Raw genomic sequence first — 17425 nt, forward strand, 5'->3', positions numbered from 1 at the left:
TTTATACAGCATAATACCAAGTTAGATTAATACTTATAAAATCATTTGAAAAGTTTTAAATGTTTTATTCGTAAACAGTAAGTATCAATTATACTATAGTTAGAATACTACGATAAAAAGTTTTTAGACTAATATATTATTCAAAGAACACATACATATTACATATTGCAGTATTATATATACTATTATATTATACAGTTTAGATAGGATAAACTAGTGGATATACATAACAATATGCGATACACGTAGATATTACATTTAATCGAAAACAACTTTTGCTGTACGCTTTTTTAATAAATTGATAAACTTTTACGGAGCGTATTTTGTTAAAATTTTAGTATAAATCATTACGTACAACTCGTTTAATTTTCCAAGACATATTATGATTATGTTTATGTCACGCTGTATCAGATAATGCAGCTATCGTATATTTTTTATACTATAATGCATTATAGTTGAATAAAATCGCTGCGGGGGAATAACGAAACCAGGTAACTCATGACATAGATATATGTAGAAACTTACAAGTACAAATTAGTTGATGTATCTTCTCAATAAATTTATTAATATAAAATAGAAATAGAGAAATGTGACGTTCAATTTTACACATGTACTATAAACCATATAATTCAGTATTATACTTTGATGCTAAGATAGCTATAAGGTGTTTGTCATCTTTTTACATTAAAACAGATGCAACAGATACATTTATTATTAAAACACTGCGATGGAACAACGTTACTACGCCATACTAAAAAGCATATACCTTAATCGATAATAAAATGTTGTCTACTTTGGTATTCTTTTCGATCCCCTTCAATCCATTTACTATTGGCAATACAAAACTCATGTGCGACGCATGCTGAATTCACTGTATTTTTTTTTTACGATAAGTAAAGTCGACTGTTGGAAACTGTAGCACTGAAGAGTAAAAAAAAAAAAAAAATTCGAAGCTTTATAAACGCTTAAAGGCGACAACAATCGGTCCGTTCGAAATTAAGTCCTCCCCACCCAACGTCCTCTCACTCAATACCGTACAAAGCTGGGCTTAAGAAAACCGGCCGACCGTAAAGCTGATTTTTAGAGTAGACTTCTTTTTATCCTATATATATATATATACGTCTAATACAGAACTGATGGGCTGAAGTTCTTTTTCTTTCGTTCCATTTTGAAAGGCACAACCAAATAATGGGTAGACGGCGGCGACGGTTGTAACTATATACTATATATAGTGCACGACGCGACGTGGAGGGGAATTTTTACCTGTTTTTTTTTTTTTTTTAATGCCACTGGACCTATCCAGGTTTTAAAAGCCCGACGAATTTGTTCCATTTGCCTGGGCGACTTTTATTTACTGCTTTTAAACCAATGACCAAATACTACACTGGTATAGTCGACGTGCATATGAAAACTGTTTTTTGACAATCGATTATCACACTTACATACACATCAGTCGTGTACCGAATATACGGCCAGGCTATTATGATAATTTACGACTGGCGACATATATTATTTTTAACAAACACGCACACGACACAAACGTACACAATAATAATATTATATACCCGCCTTTGCTTTGGATTTAAACGACAATTTTTTTTTTTTTTTGTATAATACCGAGTATGCCTATGATCAAGGAACCAATTAAACCCGTCTAGATGACAGCCAAAACGGATCGACGACCATATTTTGTCAGTCACGGTATTTTTTTTTTTTTATGTTTTTTTTATAAACCGCTGGAGACGTCCCCCAAAAATAATAATAAAAACTTGGATGGCAAATTAACTTGGGCGTTTTTGTTGGCATCGTTTCCGTCATCCGTTGGCAACCCTAAAGAGGCGCTCAATCATACACGTAATCACCACAGGGCGAATATTAAGACAACATTTTTCATTGACAGTAATATCTCACTGACAATATAATTTTGCATAAGCCAAATCATCTCAAATGAATTGTATTTTGTCTACGGAAATAAATGACTACAATTTAAGCGAATTGTGACTAAAATAAGTAATTTAAATTATAATGACATTCCAAAACTATGTACTAGATCTACATTCTAATAATTAATTTGTAAACGGTTAAATCAAAAAGTAATGAAAAAAAAGGTACGGATACCACCAACATGTTTTCGAATTAAGACTCTTAACGATTAAGGGTGAAAATATTGATACTGTTTTTAAACGTATTGTAACGAACAGTACACATATTTTATGTTTATGAAAAAAATATAATAGTTCATATTTTTAAATTTAGTGAATATATATCTTGACCTTATAAGTGTAGGTAATTGTGTAAAATCTTAATATATCTAGAATCACAAATTCTAAAGTTTTATCAAAATAATACCGAAGATATAAAATAATTAAGTTAAGAATTTAAAAATGGTCAATTTATTATGTCTACAAAATATTAAAACTAATAATAATTGTTGAAGTTTTGAGTACAGGTATTATCTAAAAGTTGGAAGGTAGATAGGTACAACAATGTTTTTTACAACAAGAGTACCGACTCCACTGTATTACACTGTCAATTATTTATATTTTTAGTGTTAATGGATGTAAAAACATAATGCATAAAATAAATATGAAAAATATTCGTTATTGTAATACTAATCAATAATAATTTTTGGTTTTACTAGTGATATATTAAATTCAAATTTTGAGTATCGTTAGAAATAATTATATTTCAATAAATAGCACTATTGGTATCTATAAATTATGGCAATTTAGGTAGAAAATGACGCTATTAATTAATGATGTAGAAATGATAATAAGCTACTATAATTTATAAAAACGTTGAATATTATTTTATTTATTTATAATTTTTTGTTCTAACATTCCGACAATCCAACCTAATGTTATTCAAATTTTGACAATTAATGATTTATTAAATATTAAAGAAACGCGTAATTATTTTGCTAAATTTAATTAACAAAATAAAAATAAAACTAGTATATGGTTTAAAAAACTATCAAAAATGTACAATTTTACAATTCTATCTGCAAGAATTTTATACAAGGTATGTACATTATACATGACATAACAATAACATAAAATGCTATCGAATTATTATATAATACAAAATTCTTTGAAATATTTTATGCTTCCTAAATAATTTATTATCCCATTTCATTTATAAGTATCACTTTGATTTTTTTATGCATATACATAATATATGAGGACAATCATGCATATCATATGCAATCCATTTACAACCTAATATACCGACATACCATTACAATGAATACCATATGCAATCGAATTGAACGATAGTTCAACTTAATGTTTTGGAGTGCAGGTTTCTACAAATCTAGTCTAAACAAACACTTGATAAAAAAAAGTACATGTTTCAATATTTGCAAATGGATCGTAAATATATTGTAATCCATTAAATCTATATTTTGTACAAACAAAAATGTTTTTAGAAATAAAATACACCTTGTAACTATTTTAAAATGATATATATAGGTAAAAAGTATAAGACATACAGAAGACATATAATATTATCATTTTCAATATTTTGTAATTTTTTAAAAAATTGTTTTTTTTTTACAATAAATAAATGATTTAGATTACCCAAGATGTAGCAAACGAAGTATATTATAAATTAAACATCAAACGAACCAGTATAAATATAAGAATATTTATTAAAACAATAATACTTAACAACTAGGTACCGGACTTAACAATGACAAAGATAGAATTAAAGTTGAAATAAAAATTTTTATTCAGAAAATTTAGCTATTCCTGACAAATTTCATTTTAAGTAACACGTTTAGAATAAATCTTATATGCATATAGAATACTTATTTATGAGATTCCAAAAATACAGAATTTTACATCCTCCATAACATAAATTACTATACAACCGATCGCATTTTTAATATTTTTATACGCTACATATTTATTGATCGCTCTGTGGGATATTACTACTTCTAGTTATAAATCGTAATATAATATCGTATGGTTTATTATACCCGTGGAACTATAATTTTTTTTCTCATAGAAACCCTGAGAAATCTGGACACTCGTAAGCATCGACCAGGCCGATATTCGGTTAAACGAATTGTTGTCCTGGGATAATGCCCGGGGATCAAACGTGACCGGGGTTCCTTACCGTGGTTCTAATCAAGGAAACCCATTGGGTACAAATTCAATCGGATTTTCAATGTAGGAAAACGATCGCCGGGAGCCGCAGAGTGTATTTATGCCCTATACGCAGTATTGTTTGTGGACGCGAGGATGGTTTTTGATGTGATACGCGCTGCTGTTGCACACGATCACCGAAAAATGTGTTTAATCGCAATCAGAGAGACGTGTTCGATATAGCTCCCGTTGCCGGTAGAACGAATTTAACGAGGTTTATATCACAAAATATTTTATTATTAAATTATATTATATTGTATAGCTATACATTCCTGAATGTTCGTTGAGCGATATTACAATATACCCACACGGCGAAAACTTTTATATTTATTTTTATATTCGTTTCTGGCAGATTTTTTCCCAGATGTTTTTTTCTCATTTCTGTTAACGCGGTCAACGCATGGTATTCCCATGGTGGTGGAAAAAATAAATAAAATAAAAGTAGCAAGTTTAAGTATATATCCTGCACGAGTATATAGATGTGACTAAGAAAGTTTTGCAGACATATTTTTATCCATCCGCCGCCGCCTCCACGTGCCGTAATCTTTAACTTTTTACTTTCATCTCTCTTCGAAATCACGGGTACAGGAAATATTTATTTTATTCTTTTCCTTGCCGATGCTACATTTTGTCTTATTTACTCTACAAACGATGCGTTTTCTTGAAGCAAATACAAAATATACGAAAAGGGGAATAAAAATAGGTAGGTACCAATATTTACACCTATGCGCTATATACAAATTGATAAAAAAAAAATTCCTCAAAAACGACAAAACACTTTTCACTAATGATTATAAAACATTGATGTATATAGAACATAATGTAATCAAACCTATCGGTTAACTGTGATTCAATTTTTTGTTTTTGTTTCATGCTCTCAAATAATGGTGTTGGTAAAAAGTGACAAAAACGTCAACAGGCGATAATCGAAGATAAATTGCCGTTAGGTGTACACAAATAGTACCCTTTCAGTAGAGCTCCCTTTAAAAAAATATATATAAAAATTATGACCTAAAAAATCTCTAGTGTTTTGATTGATTGTCTTTCTCACAACGTCACAAAGAAAGCAAAACCTCTTGTATTTGAAAAAGATCGTTATAATAAAAATATAAAGTTCGTATCGATAAAACTAGCTTTCTCTGTCTTGAAGTCGTAACTCGACCAAAAAAAAAAAAAAAATAAATAAATAAAAGTAAAAAATATATCAGGAAAAAACCTTTTTCTTATTTTATTTTTCTACCGGTCTTGTTCTATATAGATAACTGGTAACGACCATTAATATTCATTAGACGAAACTTTTTGCTACTGCCACTCTATATGTGCACGACGCCTACGGGTAACCAGAAAATATTGAGTTTTTTCATACTCAATAAAGTATGTATATATATATATATATATATATATATTATATATATACTGAAAGACTTGCGATAAAAATAAATCAGACCAGCCGATGGCAAAGCAAACTGAAATATTTTCATTCTAGGGGACACAATTGCGAAGAAAAAGCCTATGTCACATCATATCTGAAAAACTTGGGATAAAATATTTTTTTCTAAACGGTAGCGTACATATTCATATTAAAAACCATATTCAAATAAAATAACAATTTACAAAAATAAAAATATTTTTTCGTTTCGTTTTTATAATTAATTGTTTTAAACTGGATTAAAATGTTTAAAAAAGCCTTGTTAAATATGGACTACACAACTAAATACATGCGTCATAGAATCTGTTTAAAATATTTGGTTATCTCTGATTCAATTCATATAGTTTAAGTTTTTCTTTGATGTCACTCACTCACATACACATATTTCAAGGGTTACAAAAGTCGCGACTTGAACAAAACAAATATTAACAAAAGGATTCCCTTAATATATATTTTACATTTTTCAATGTGTGAAAATAGTTTGAGTCAAATATGTCTGTTTAAGTTGTATTATGTATATATTATTATGTTTTTATATTATATTATTCATTATTTTTGTATTATCTACTATTAATAATGCTCAACATTAGTGTGTATCTTACAATATAACATTTAAAAGCACAACAAAGAACCGTGATAATAATATTTTATTTTATATTTTTGAACTAATCAAAACACAGAATGATCAGAAAAAGTCATAGATTATAAGACAAATATATATTATTATTAGCTACAGCGTCCCGAATAAAAATATGTAGTGTATATATTACATGTATTTTGAGTAAAACTCAACAATAATATAGTAAATACTTTTATAAGCAATTTATTTCGCTGGCAAATATTTTACCCACTCCCACCTATTTAGTACCAATATATGACAGTAATATTATTAGAATTTTAATATAGAATAAAACATTGCACATAAATACACATATATAATTTAAATTGCTTTACATATAGCTATATATAACCTTTAACTGCTAAGTTTATGGGTTTAAGAATATTTCGTATTTTTGAAACACTTATTAAATATTCAATTCTCATTTATAGTTTACTCAAATATATAATAATCCTCATATATAGAAAAATCTAATCATACAACTTTTAATCCTTCTTTAATTCAACGTATGAAAACAAATTGAAACGTCACACCCAAGTTCCAATTAACGAGTTCCTCGGGCACTAGTGGTCAGAGTTCAAAACAAGGGATTCTGACCCTCTCGTTTATTAAATCCATACCAAAAGCACAAAGCTTTGAGTTCCATTTTGTTCACACCAATCCTTTTCTAACCGCCAATAACTTACTTAATATATATATATCTATGCACAAGGAGTGTATATATTGCATAAATGCCAGAAAAGGGAAGCTCAGATAAAATACCTATATTATGTACGTAACGGGATATTACACATTTTCCTAACAAAATAAAGCACCTAACCAAATGTATATTTTAACAAAAATAGCAATACATTGACTATAGAAATATTTTATTCTTTTGAGCTAAACTTAACCAAAAGAAAAAAAATATTCACTTTTATTTCGGAGAAATTCTTTATAATATTTACATAACACAATTATAAAATACATGATACATGTTTTAATAAAATGTATAAAACGAATGTAAAATATATTTTAAAATATGTACGAAAAAAATGTTCGCTAATTTATTTTTGCACACCACGCGGATAATATATACTTTTAAGCGTAGTAATTTCCATGTAAAGTACTAAAAAATAAAAAAAAAAGTTAAATATGTTTTAAGCTGCTGGGAAACTGAACCACCTGAGCTTTTATCGACGTATCGAAAGTATCTTGAGGGTCTTTAAATGGTGGCCTGAAGGTGTACTTTTGTAGCGTGTTAGAACGACGACAATAAAAGAAGAGGGTAGGTGAAATGAACATATCTGTAGGAGGGTGCAAAATTGTTTTTTTCCCCTATAGCTATTCCATCGGAAGTAGAAGGATTTATGCTAGAATGGAAACAATTTCGTATAGGTGTCACCTATTTTCAAAAAAAAAGAATTCCCCGAAAACGACGTAAACTCAAAGTTTACGGTATACCCGTAATATAGAGCATAAAATGCACCGAATCTTTCATAGAATAAGGAAAACAACCATTTAGCGGACGATATTCGCAGCAGAAATTGCCACCATAAACATTTTGTCACGTCCAACAGTCAACATATAATAACGCGTATAGCGCAACCCCAAAATACGCATTGTTGTAATATGAAGAAAAAAATACCCTTCTGTACGCGTTTCGCGTGCAAACGGGGCGTGAGAAATATTATGTAATGCGCGTTGTTGTTTAAAAACGGCTCTCACCTGGCGTTCTGCGGTCCGACATTTCCAATTTCGAAAGAAGAACTAGCTGTTAAATCTTCGTCTTTTATCATTCCGGACTGCATGCCGAGTGCCGACATGCATTGAGCTGAAAAAAAAAAGAAAACAATAATGATAATAATAATTTTAATAATAAAATAAATTTACAGACGATGACCTCATGAACGGATAATTCAATACATGGGAGGGGGAAAGAACCCTGCTGATAGCAGATCGGGTTTCACAGTTCCGGTCGTATTGGTGTTCGAATAATAAAACATCGCTATATATACATAATAAAATATTTCAGAACACTTTTAAAGTATTAAAAATATACCGGTGACACCACATATTGTAGTATAATAGGTACTATAAAATAGTCGTAGACATCTGAATAAAAATTAACTATATAATATTATATAATATGAATAATATATAAAATTCGAAATTAGAATTTTCGTGGACGAAAAACACAAATAAAACTGCATGTAATAATACTTTTTCTGTACGTTAAATATTAGCATTCGCTGTTGTTATCATTGTTTTTATGCATTTTAGCTAATAGTCGTTAAATTATAGTATAAAGTGTAACCGGAGTTATGCACAGTAGCAGGTTAAATGATAAACGCTGGAAATTTTCATGGAAAATCGTTAAGTGAAGACTGCTGCTACAAGAAAGATCTAAAGATAATAATAAAAAAAAAATAAACCGACGCAAACTATAACTGGGATTACGGGTGAGCAAAATCGCGGCACGTGTGAAATATTTCCACGGAGATTTGCACGGGAGACGATATTATTATTATAATATTTGTCACGGCCAAATGATAAATTCGCCAAATATATACATATATGGTCGTATATATAATATATATACATATAGGTCCGACAGACCCGGGTGCCCGTCGTCCGATCCCCCCCCCCTCTGAACGTCATATAAACAGAATTGTTCGACCGACGGAAATATGGATTCGAAAGTTTACTATACGTACGTAGGTACCAATACTATTATTTTTTTTACTATAAATACAAAGATTTTTCTAGAATAAATGAATATAAATTGATTTCAGGCGCGAATAGTAGCACGCGAATAATAATATTGTCTGTTCGGTGTAAAGAGATTTGTGTTATTTCGATTTATTGTTATTATTATATTCTCATGTGAATTCTGCATTGAAATAACAAAGACATGTACATTCTAACTTGTTTAATGCAACACAACTTGTGTTTAATTTCAATGAAATAGAGTAGCCGATTAGTCAATTCTGAACTCTACATATTACTCTAACTACACATTGTTCTGTTCTTATAAGCACAGATTTTTCTGTTACTAAAACTGCTAAAACAAGGGTCGAGTTGTTAATTGTTATTTAAATTAGGTTATAATAAACGTATACATCTAAAAGATTTTGTACATATTCGACATTAGATTTCTGGGTGATACACTAATAAATGAACACTTAATAGTGAGCGGTGTTGTCATTTATTTTGGTCGTGAAAAAACGTGAAAATTGCACAACGCATAGCGTAATGATTCGATAACAATACAGTCTTCACAATGATAATATATAATCGGAATACAAAAGAAATCATGAACACACAGTTCGTAGACGACTCTGCAGAAATGCGCAATGATTTAGCAAACATAGACGTAAGTCGATGCAGCGGAAGTAAGGGTGGTCTATCCAATAGTTTCGGGTTCATTGAAAACTTATAATGAGCACAGTCCCTCGCATTATGCCGATTTGGAAATTCAAATGGCCAGCGGCGATGGTGATTATAACGACGAACTGGACATCGCCGTCGGTTTTTAGAAATGATCTTTAAAAATATGATTATAATAATGTATAATAACCATTAAACGAAAACGATGGAGACCAATATAATATAAATGTATGTATATTATACGCGCGATCATACTCGGGGGATTTAAATACAATATAATATAGTGATCGTAAAATAAATATGTAAATAAATAAGACTACAGATACCGCCGCCGCATTACCGCCGTCTGACAATGTAAATTTATTACGATAATTTCGCAAACCATTATAATATATACTATGTATATGCATTATTATGTGGGAAAAAACTCGACCAGATATATCAGCAACTACATTGGACCTCTATTGAAAAACAATCAATTGGATTGGGATTTTTTTTTCTATAAAAGTTGCCAAATATAATATTATTATAATATACAGTAACATTTTTATTTTATTTATGTTCAAAAACTTGGCCAACGAGAATATATATTAAAAGAACGCCGTTTATCGATTAACAAAGTTTTATGCTCCATCCGTTTTAAACGAGATTACAAAAGATGGAAAAAAAATACGATTTTCATTTTTACGTATAATACGCATTACTTTTTGCGTTTTGTATATTAATAATAATACAGGTGCAGCAAGTAACCGCATTTTTATAAAAAAATTTAATATTTCGTAGGCATATACACAACAAGTAACAACTGAATTATGTAAACGTCAGCTGCAACACGATAGTAATTGTTTAATTAAGAAAAATAAAGAAAGAAAGATATTCAGTGCAGATTATACGAATAAAAATAAAATTAATTACCTTAGAGGTAATTTACCGTGTTAATAGTATTATGCTACCATAAAATTTTTCTGAATGCGATTACATAAACAAGTCAACCACGTTAAACAATGTTAACATCCTTAACCATATACTAGTATGAACGTCAAAGAAAGCACTTATGTCTTATAATGTAGGGAAATTAACTTATCCAAATAGTACTTAGAGAAAACAATGTCTAAATCCAAAACGGCTCCTAAACTCTAGGCCTAGAGACTTGCCTAGCAATTTGCTCAGAATTTAACAAACAAAAAAAAACTATGTTATCACAATTTAATAGTTCATAGGTACTTAGGTGGTCACCAACTGTAACAGTGAGCCCCCACCTTTTTAACGATTTTCGCATGTCAAATTTAGTATTAGATTACATTTGTTTATTACATAACATAAAATACAGAGATTGTTAATAAATTAATAAACGCAAAATAAAATTTAAAAAAGTCAGCTGCATAAAATGTATAATAAATAATATAGACTTATAGCCCCCCATATGGAAAATATATAAATATACATGAATTGCATTAGGTATAATAAAATCGTGTATTGTATATTGAATTCAAATAAAATAAGGATGAAATGTAAAAAAAATCTTTCTATTAAATTTGCACAAACACTAGGTTATGGGTACCTATATAACCTCTACAGTATTCATACCGTACTCGAGTATATAAAATACCTACGCGTATATCTGAAGTCTGCAAATAAACCTATACAAAGGTACATAATATTATTTAGGTAAAATACTTTCGAAATTGAAATCTATTAGTTTAAGCGTGTAACCTACGGGAAATAAACAGGTATATCGTGTATAGAATAAAGTATTTTAAACAACATATAGATACAATACAAGTATAGTTGCAAAATGGCCGATTTAATTTTGAAAACAAAACTGTGGAGTTATAACTTTCAGTCGGATTTCTAAATTAGCAAGGTTTGTTTTAATAATATGTATATACACTTATGTCTCGCATAATACGCGTTAATCAGCCGGGTCGACACGAACTATATACATGTATGTAAAATACATTAAGTATAGAACCACGGGCGAGATGCAATGACCGCTGCACCCGCCGAAGTAGACCGCGGCCCATATTATATAGATGCATCGGTAGCGCTTCTGCAAATGCAGTCGTATGACGTACATATATATAATTTATATATGTAAAATGACTTTGCAATTTCAAAGATTTGACCCGTCATCGAGTCCTTTACAAATACGCACTCTATATAATATGTACAGGCTCACAGGCTCCATATTGAATAAATATATTGTATTATAATATTGTTAATTACGCGCTCACCGCGGTACACATCTTTGAAAGGCAAACGGAATGGAAGTTGTAGTGGTCAAAGGTCTACCTTCGTCTGACTACACAAAACAATATCGTGCTATATATAAACGCGTCACGTTAACCACGGTATACATGACGGGGGCGGCGGCGGGAGTCGCAATATCATACGACACACGCACGCACTAACAGCGTATTATGTACGTGTCGTAAAATTCAATACTCTGATTAATAACGGACAATTATCATCGTGGCGGCTTCGGCTGTTCGTGCGCGGCCGTATTACGGTATGTTTATTATATTATACATCAGTCGTATAGGTACAATACAGGTGCGTTTTATTATATTACGAGCGCGCACCTCTATCCGATTGGTGAGGTTTTTATTTTTTCAATAAAAGGAACGCGCGTACCTACAATAAGACGTATAATAGCATAATGCACGCGCGTATATAATAGAACTCTTTTTCAAGCACGCGTGTACGTACATAGGCAGGTCGTTTCTCGCCCGTGTACTAAACACGCCGCCGTACACAATAATATATAATAATAATAATAATAATAATAATAACAAATAATAGCCGCCGTTATGTATCATTGTTCTATTGGCATCGCAATGATAATGAATATGGCGTACGTATATAAGTATTTGGGGGCTTAGCACCTCCGATCGTCGTCATTAAAACTTCGTTATATGAACTGGTAGTATATGAATCGATCGTAAATCAACCACCGCGTCGTCGTGAGTCATCTAATATAATATTATTATAATATACTCGACGTATAGTCGTATACGTACAATATTATGGTTTACGTGCACGACAGTTCTCTAGACTGTGATAAATATATATATAAAAGTGAAAAATATTTATATACTATTAAGATCTTGACAAAGACAAATATCAAAAGAGTATTTTGTTTCTTATTGCTTTTCCAAAAGAAAATATATTTCTTCGAGAACAGTTAGACAAACCACAACTCCGCACTAAATAAGCAATACAATCGCATAAAAATCGTCATTAATTGCAATTATGCGCACTTATATTATTGTTGTATTAATATGTAGGACGTAGGTATATAATATTCTTGCGGCATTTTGGATCGCGGGAAACGGATTATCGAAATAAAGTTCATAAGTTTTATTTTAAATATCTAGTATATGGGATTATGGTGCTGGGGTAGTATAATTCACCTGATATTCGATTCGGACTTTACGACTTTACGAGACGTTATAAATAATCCGTTGTATACGAGAGCGCCCTGCAGCAAACGCTCTTGTTTACCCTTACGATTTCTTCAGCCGAGCAAAAGTCACCCCTCCGGCGGCGTTATTTAGTTTCCGATAAACTCGAAGAAACTCTCGTGCATGCTGTGTGTATACAGGGTGCGTCGGACGTCCTCGATTGTTTTTATTGAGATTCATACGATCACTGTTGTAATGTTATTATACCCTGTATGCGCGACTACGAAGACGGCGGCAGCCCACGCTGCACCTCACCACTCGGACAACCAAATCCGTTTCCTACCGACCCCGCTCCAGACGCGTCATTACGCCCAAACCGAATTTCCGCTTCATTTTGTCCCCGAGACGAATTTCCACCCCTTTAGAAATCGCGAGACGTATTTATTTATTTTTATTTTTTCCCACCCCCAATTTTCTTTTAGCCAGTCAGCCATCACTATATATACTCTTGCGTCACGATCATTTTCATACAACAGCATTCTTGCGGATATTACTCTTTTTAAGGGGAAGAAAAAATTTTGTTCAAGTGTTAATGAACCTCACACCATCATCCGAACGCTTTTGCGTTTTGCTTCATTAAACATCGCATTTCACTAACAGCGTGTAACGGCGTACACGACGGTGTCGTATAATCGATTTATCGGCCTTCTTATTTTTTCGAATACAAAACAAAAAACTTTGAATGGCACACTCCGCAGACACCGAGTGCGGTGTATATTATAATATTTTACGTCGTATACAATCTCCATCGGTGCTGTCCCGTCTGTTTTATAATTTTATTATTATGAGTACGTTTTATTTTACCATTCGTTCCGCTGTAACGAATACCTAAGTAAAAACTTCCAGTGTAAACGTTATCATTGGATTTACCTGATTTAAGTATCGTATTAACGATAATAATGTATATACTATCATAATATTCATATCATGGTTCAGTGTGGGAGAAAAATATGTATTATACAATCGTCGTAAGTTAGTGACCGGTATAATAATATTATTGTTTTTAAATATATTTTATTGTATATTACACTACGGTACAAAATCGCATTATTCTGGATCCCACCTGCAACCACCCCGTCGTATATATTCGAGCGCGTAATGAGTCGTTCAATTATATCACACACATGCGCACACGAGCTTGTATAATATTATACAATATATTATGCGAATAAGATTCGGTCACGTCGTGGACGTAAAAAACATTTTTTTTTATTTTTATTTATGTTTTTAACCACTGTAACAATATTATATATTATCATTATGTTCACCGCACCGACCGGATGCAAAAAAAAAATATATAAAATCGAAAAATAAAATAAATAAATATACGTCCCTGATGCAATGTCATGTGGGTCCGATAACGTATACAACGTTAGCGCAATGAATAGTTATCGGCAGTGAAACCTACTACGTTATCTAGATTGTATTGTTACATATTTAAATTAAATATAATAGCCAGAAGCGTCGTGTGTATTATTATTTTATAATGAAATATCATATTCCGTCAAAGGACATGGAAAAGTCGACGGCGGAAGGGTAACAACTTACAAATCAGATTCAATGTTTTGTTATATAGAATTTGAAATTGGATTTTGAACTTTTCGCTTTAAAGTTTATATTATTGTTATTATTATCATCATCGTCGTCATCACCATCGTTGTTGTCTTAGTCCTATACGCACTTGGACTGAGTAACCAACATTCGTTGATCGAATAAGACAAATATATAATAAGAAAACCATAAACTCCATTTTATTGCGGTCTCTGAAAAGTTGTTCAATTATACGTGCGATAATAATTTTAATTAATTTCATTTTCTTAAAAACCTCAAAGGACCAAATGTGTGTTTATTGAAAAAAGACTTTTGACGTTATGGATTTTAGATTCTTAAAGATTTAAACATTATAAATGTTTTCGAGGTCATATTATTATATACCAATACAACTATTAGTTATCAGTTATTATAAGTATTGCGTTTTAAATTTTCGTTGGAAATAACATCAATATTGTTAAATTATATCGATGTAAATCTGAAAGAGAAATTAATTGTTTTATTAATTCAACGCAATATTTTGACGTTTGAAACTCGAATATAATATATTTAGAATAATGGGGGACTGCGTTATTTCAATTGATTTAATACCTACTCTATATTACATTTATTGCATACCAATGACGATTCTGTATTTAAATATTTTTAACATAAATTTATAAATTCTACTTAAATATGGACGCCCACGTTGTAAGTTCGTTAACGGATGATGTGCGTATTTTCATGTATAATTCATAATATTTATAGTTACATGTAATTATATTATTTATTTTTGATATATAGTGTGCATGATTAACACAAAATTAGTATAGGTATAATAAAGGTATAATATGCAATTTGTATGAAACATAATTCAAAATGTATTGATATAATACAATTATATACCAAAGAAAATGTTTCAAGTGATTCACAAATGATTTAAAAATGTATTTATTTTCTAATGAAAAATACCTTTGCTACGTCATAATACCACAACAGAGTAGAAAGCAATTTAATAATGATAAAAAAACAAATTGACAATATTTTTTATATAGTAGTTATACATCTATCGAGAACTGGTATTTGAATTCTCGTGGTGTTGTGAACGCAATATCATTATTATAATAAAAATATGTAAAAAACAGATGCTTCAATATAAACTTTTTTTCGACGACCGGGTTGAAAGTTTTTTGCGGAAATCGAACGCATAACGCGGTAGACAGCGTGTCATCGTATCATCGAAAATAATTATTACACTTTATTCGAAGGGTTGCTTAAGTAAATCGATCACATCCCGGCCAGCGCGTATATATGCGACACGAAGGTTCTACAGTTTTTATTACAACCAATCGACTTCTTTCAAAAATCAAAATATATAGGATTATATACTATTGTAGTTTAAAGGTTTTTAACCGTTCAAAACCTTTATCATTTCTCGAGTTTGACATGATAAGTACCTACAGTGTATTTAGAGATATTTATAAACATAAATTACTAATAGCATGGAAATAAAAATAAAATTTTCTTATAAATAAATGCGTTGACAGACCGTCTCCGCTAAAATCGTTTTTTCCGACACAATAACACACAGTACCGTTTGATTTAAATTGAACACATCTATTAAAGTGGCCTATACTCAATGTTAAGGTATAATCAACGTCTAATAGTCAACAGAGCAACTTTCTTGGGTTTTTTCTTATTTCATAATAAATAAAATATATGCATGCCATATTTTCGAATGATATGGGTTGTATGTCGCGCCCGAGTGCGGGAACGAGCCGCCTCCGCCGATAACACGGTGCTCGCTTCGGATGATAAAACCAACGGCGGTGGAATGCGTAAAATATTGCGCCGGAGAGAGGCTTATCAATGACCGGCAGCGTTGTGTTCCGGTTAGTTTATCCATTGTTCGCAAATGTTTGTTTTGCGATAGGGTTGCGGCTATGGTATATATTATATGTACTGTGGGCACACGTGCATATACGCACACGCACGTCACCCGTAAAAAGATTGAATTCCGGCCGGCCACGGGCGTAACCCTTCACCTGAAAGGGGGCGGCGTGACTTTGTCCCAGTGCGATATGTGAATTATATAATACACTATGTGCGCATATTGAATTTTTAATTATATTATTATGAAGTATGGATAATACAGGATAACGCGAACACGTATAATATGTCGCCGGCCGTGGCAAGTAGAAATAATGCTAACATATTATTATTAAATAATTTGGTACACGCTCGACAGTGATATATATATATAAATATATAAATGTGGTGAACGTACAGCTGCTACGGTTATATTGTATGGATTCTTTTCTAAAACGAATAGGAATGATAATGAAAAAAAAAATGTAAATAATATCAAACGGTTGTTTTTATTATTCTAACAGAACACGTGATACTATACGGAAGTCGGATAAACACGGTAACCGTATTAAACACCTCTGAAATATTATAATACAAGCTGGTTGTGTACGTATTATATTTCTATAAAAAATAGTCAAATTATTTTAAGTCATATATAAATAAATACGTTTTACTTTACAAATATTGATACCTATTGCATGTGAAATTAGCATTATTTACGCAACATTTCAACCGATATTTATATACCACAAAGATAAATGTAATAAGTAGGATGCAAAAGTGGCCGTAAAATTATACAATCATGACAACTTCTCTATTATAACATCTGATCAGTATAAAATCGTAAACACGCGTCCAATGGACTATAGATAAAGCTGTTTTTATATCAGTTACGCGAATAAAATCAAAAGTTCAAATTGGTTGCCATAATTTAATAAAATAATTATGTTTAAACGGCGTTATGAGTAGGCAACTCAGATACACATTTTTCGTTGGT

The 17425-nt window shown here is 31.1% G+C and overlaps 1 protein-coding gene across 1 annotated transcript in view; it reads right to left on the reverse strand.

Annotated features, from left to right (window-relative positions):
- LOC114127487 (discoidin domain-containing receptor tyrosine kinase B-like) overlaps window positions 1–17425 on the reverse strand; it is a 133190-nt gene that overhangs the window by 34596 nt on the left and 81169 nt on the right. Inside the window, exon 4 of the mRNA XM_050197758.1 lies at window positions 7904–8009. Within this exon, the coding sequence (XP_050053715.1) occupies window positions 7904–8009 (106 nt within the window). The remainder of the gene's footprint in view (window positions 1–7903; window positions 8010–17425) is intronic.

Source organism: Aphis gossypii, chromosome 1 (assembly GCF_020184175.1).
Source record: "Aphis gossypii isolate Hap1 chromosome 1, ASM2018417v2, whole genome shotgun sequence".
Classification (NCBI taxonomy): domain Eukaryota; kingdom Metazoa; phylum Arthropoda; class Insecta; order Hemiptera; family Aphididae; genus Aphis; species Aphis gossypii.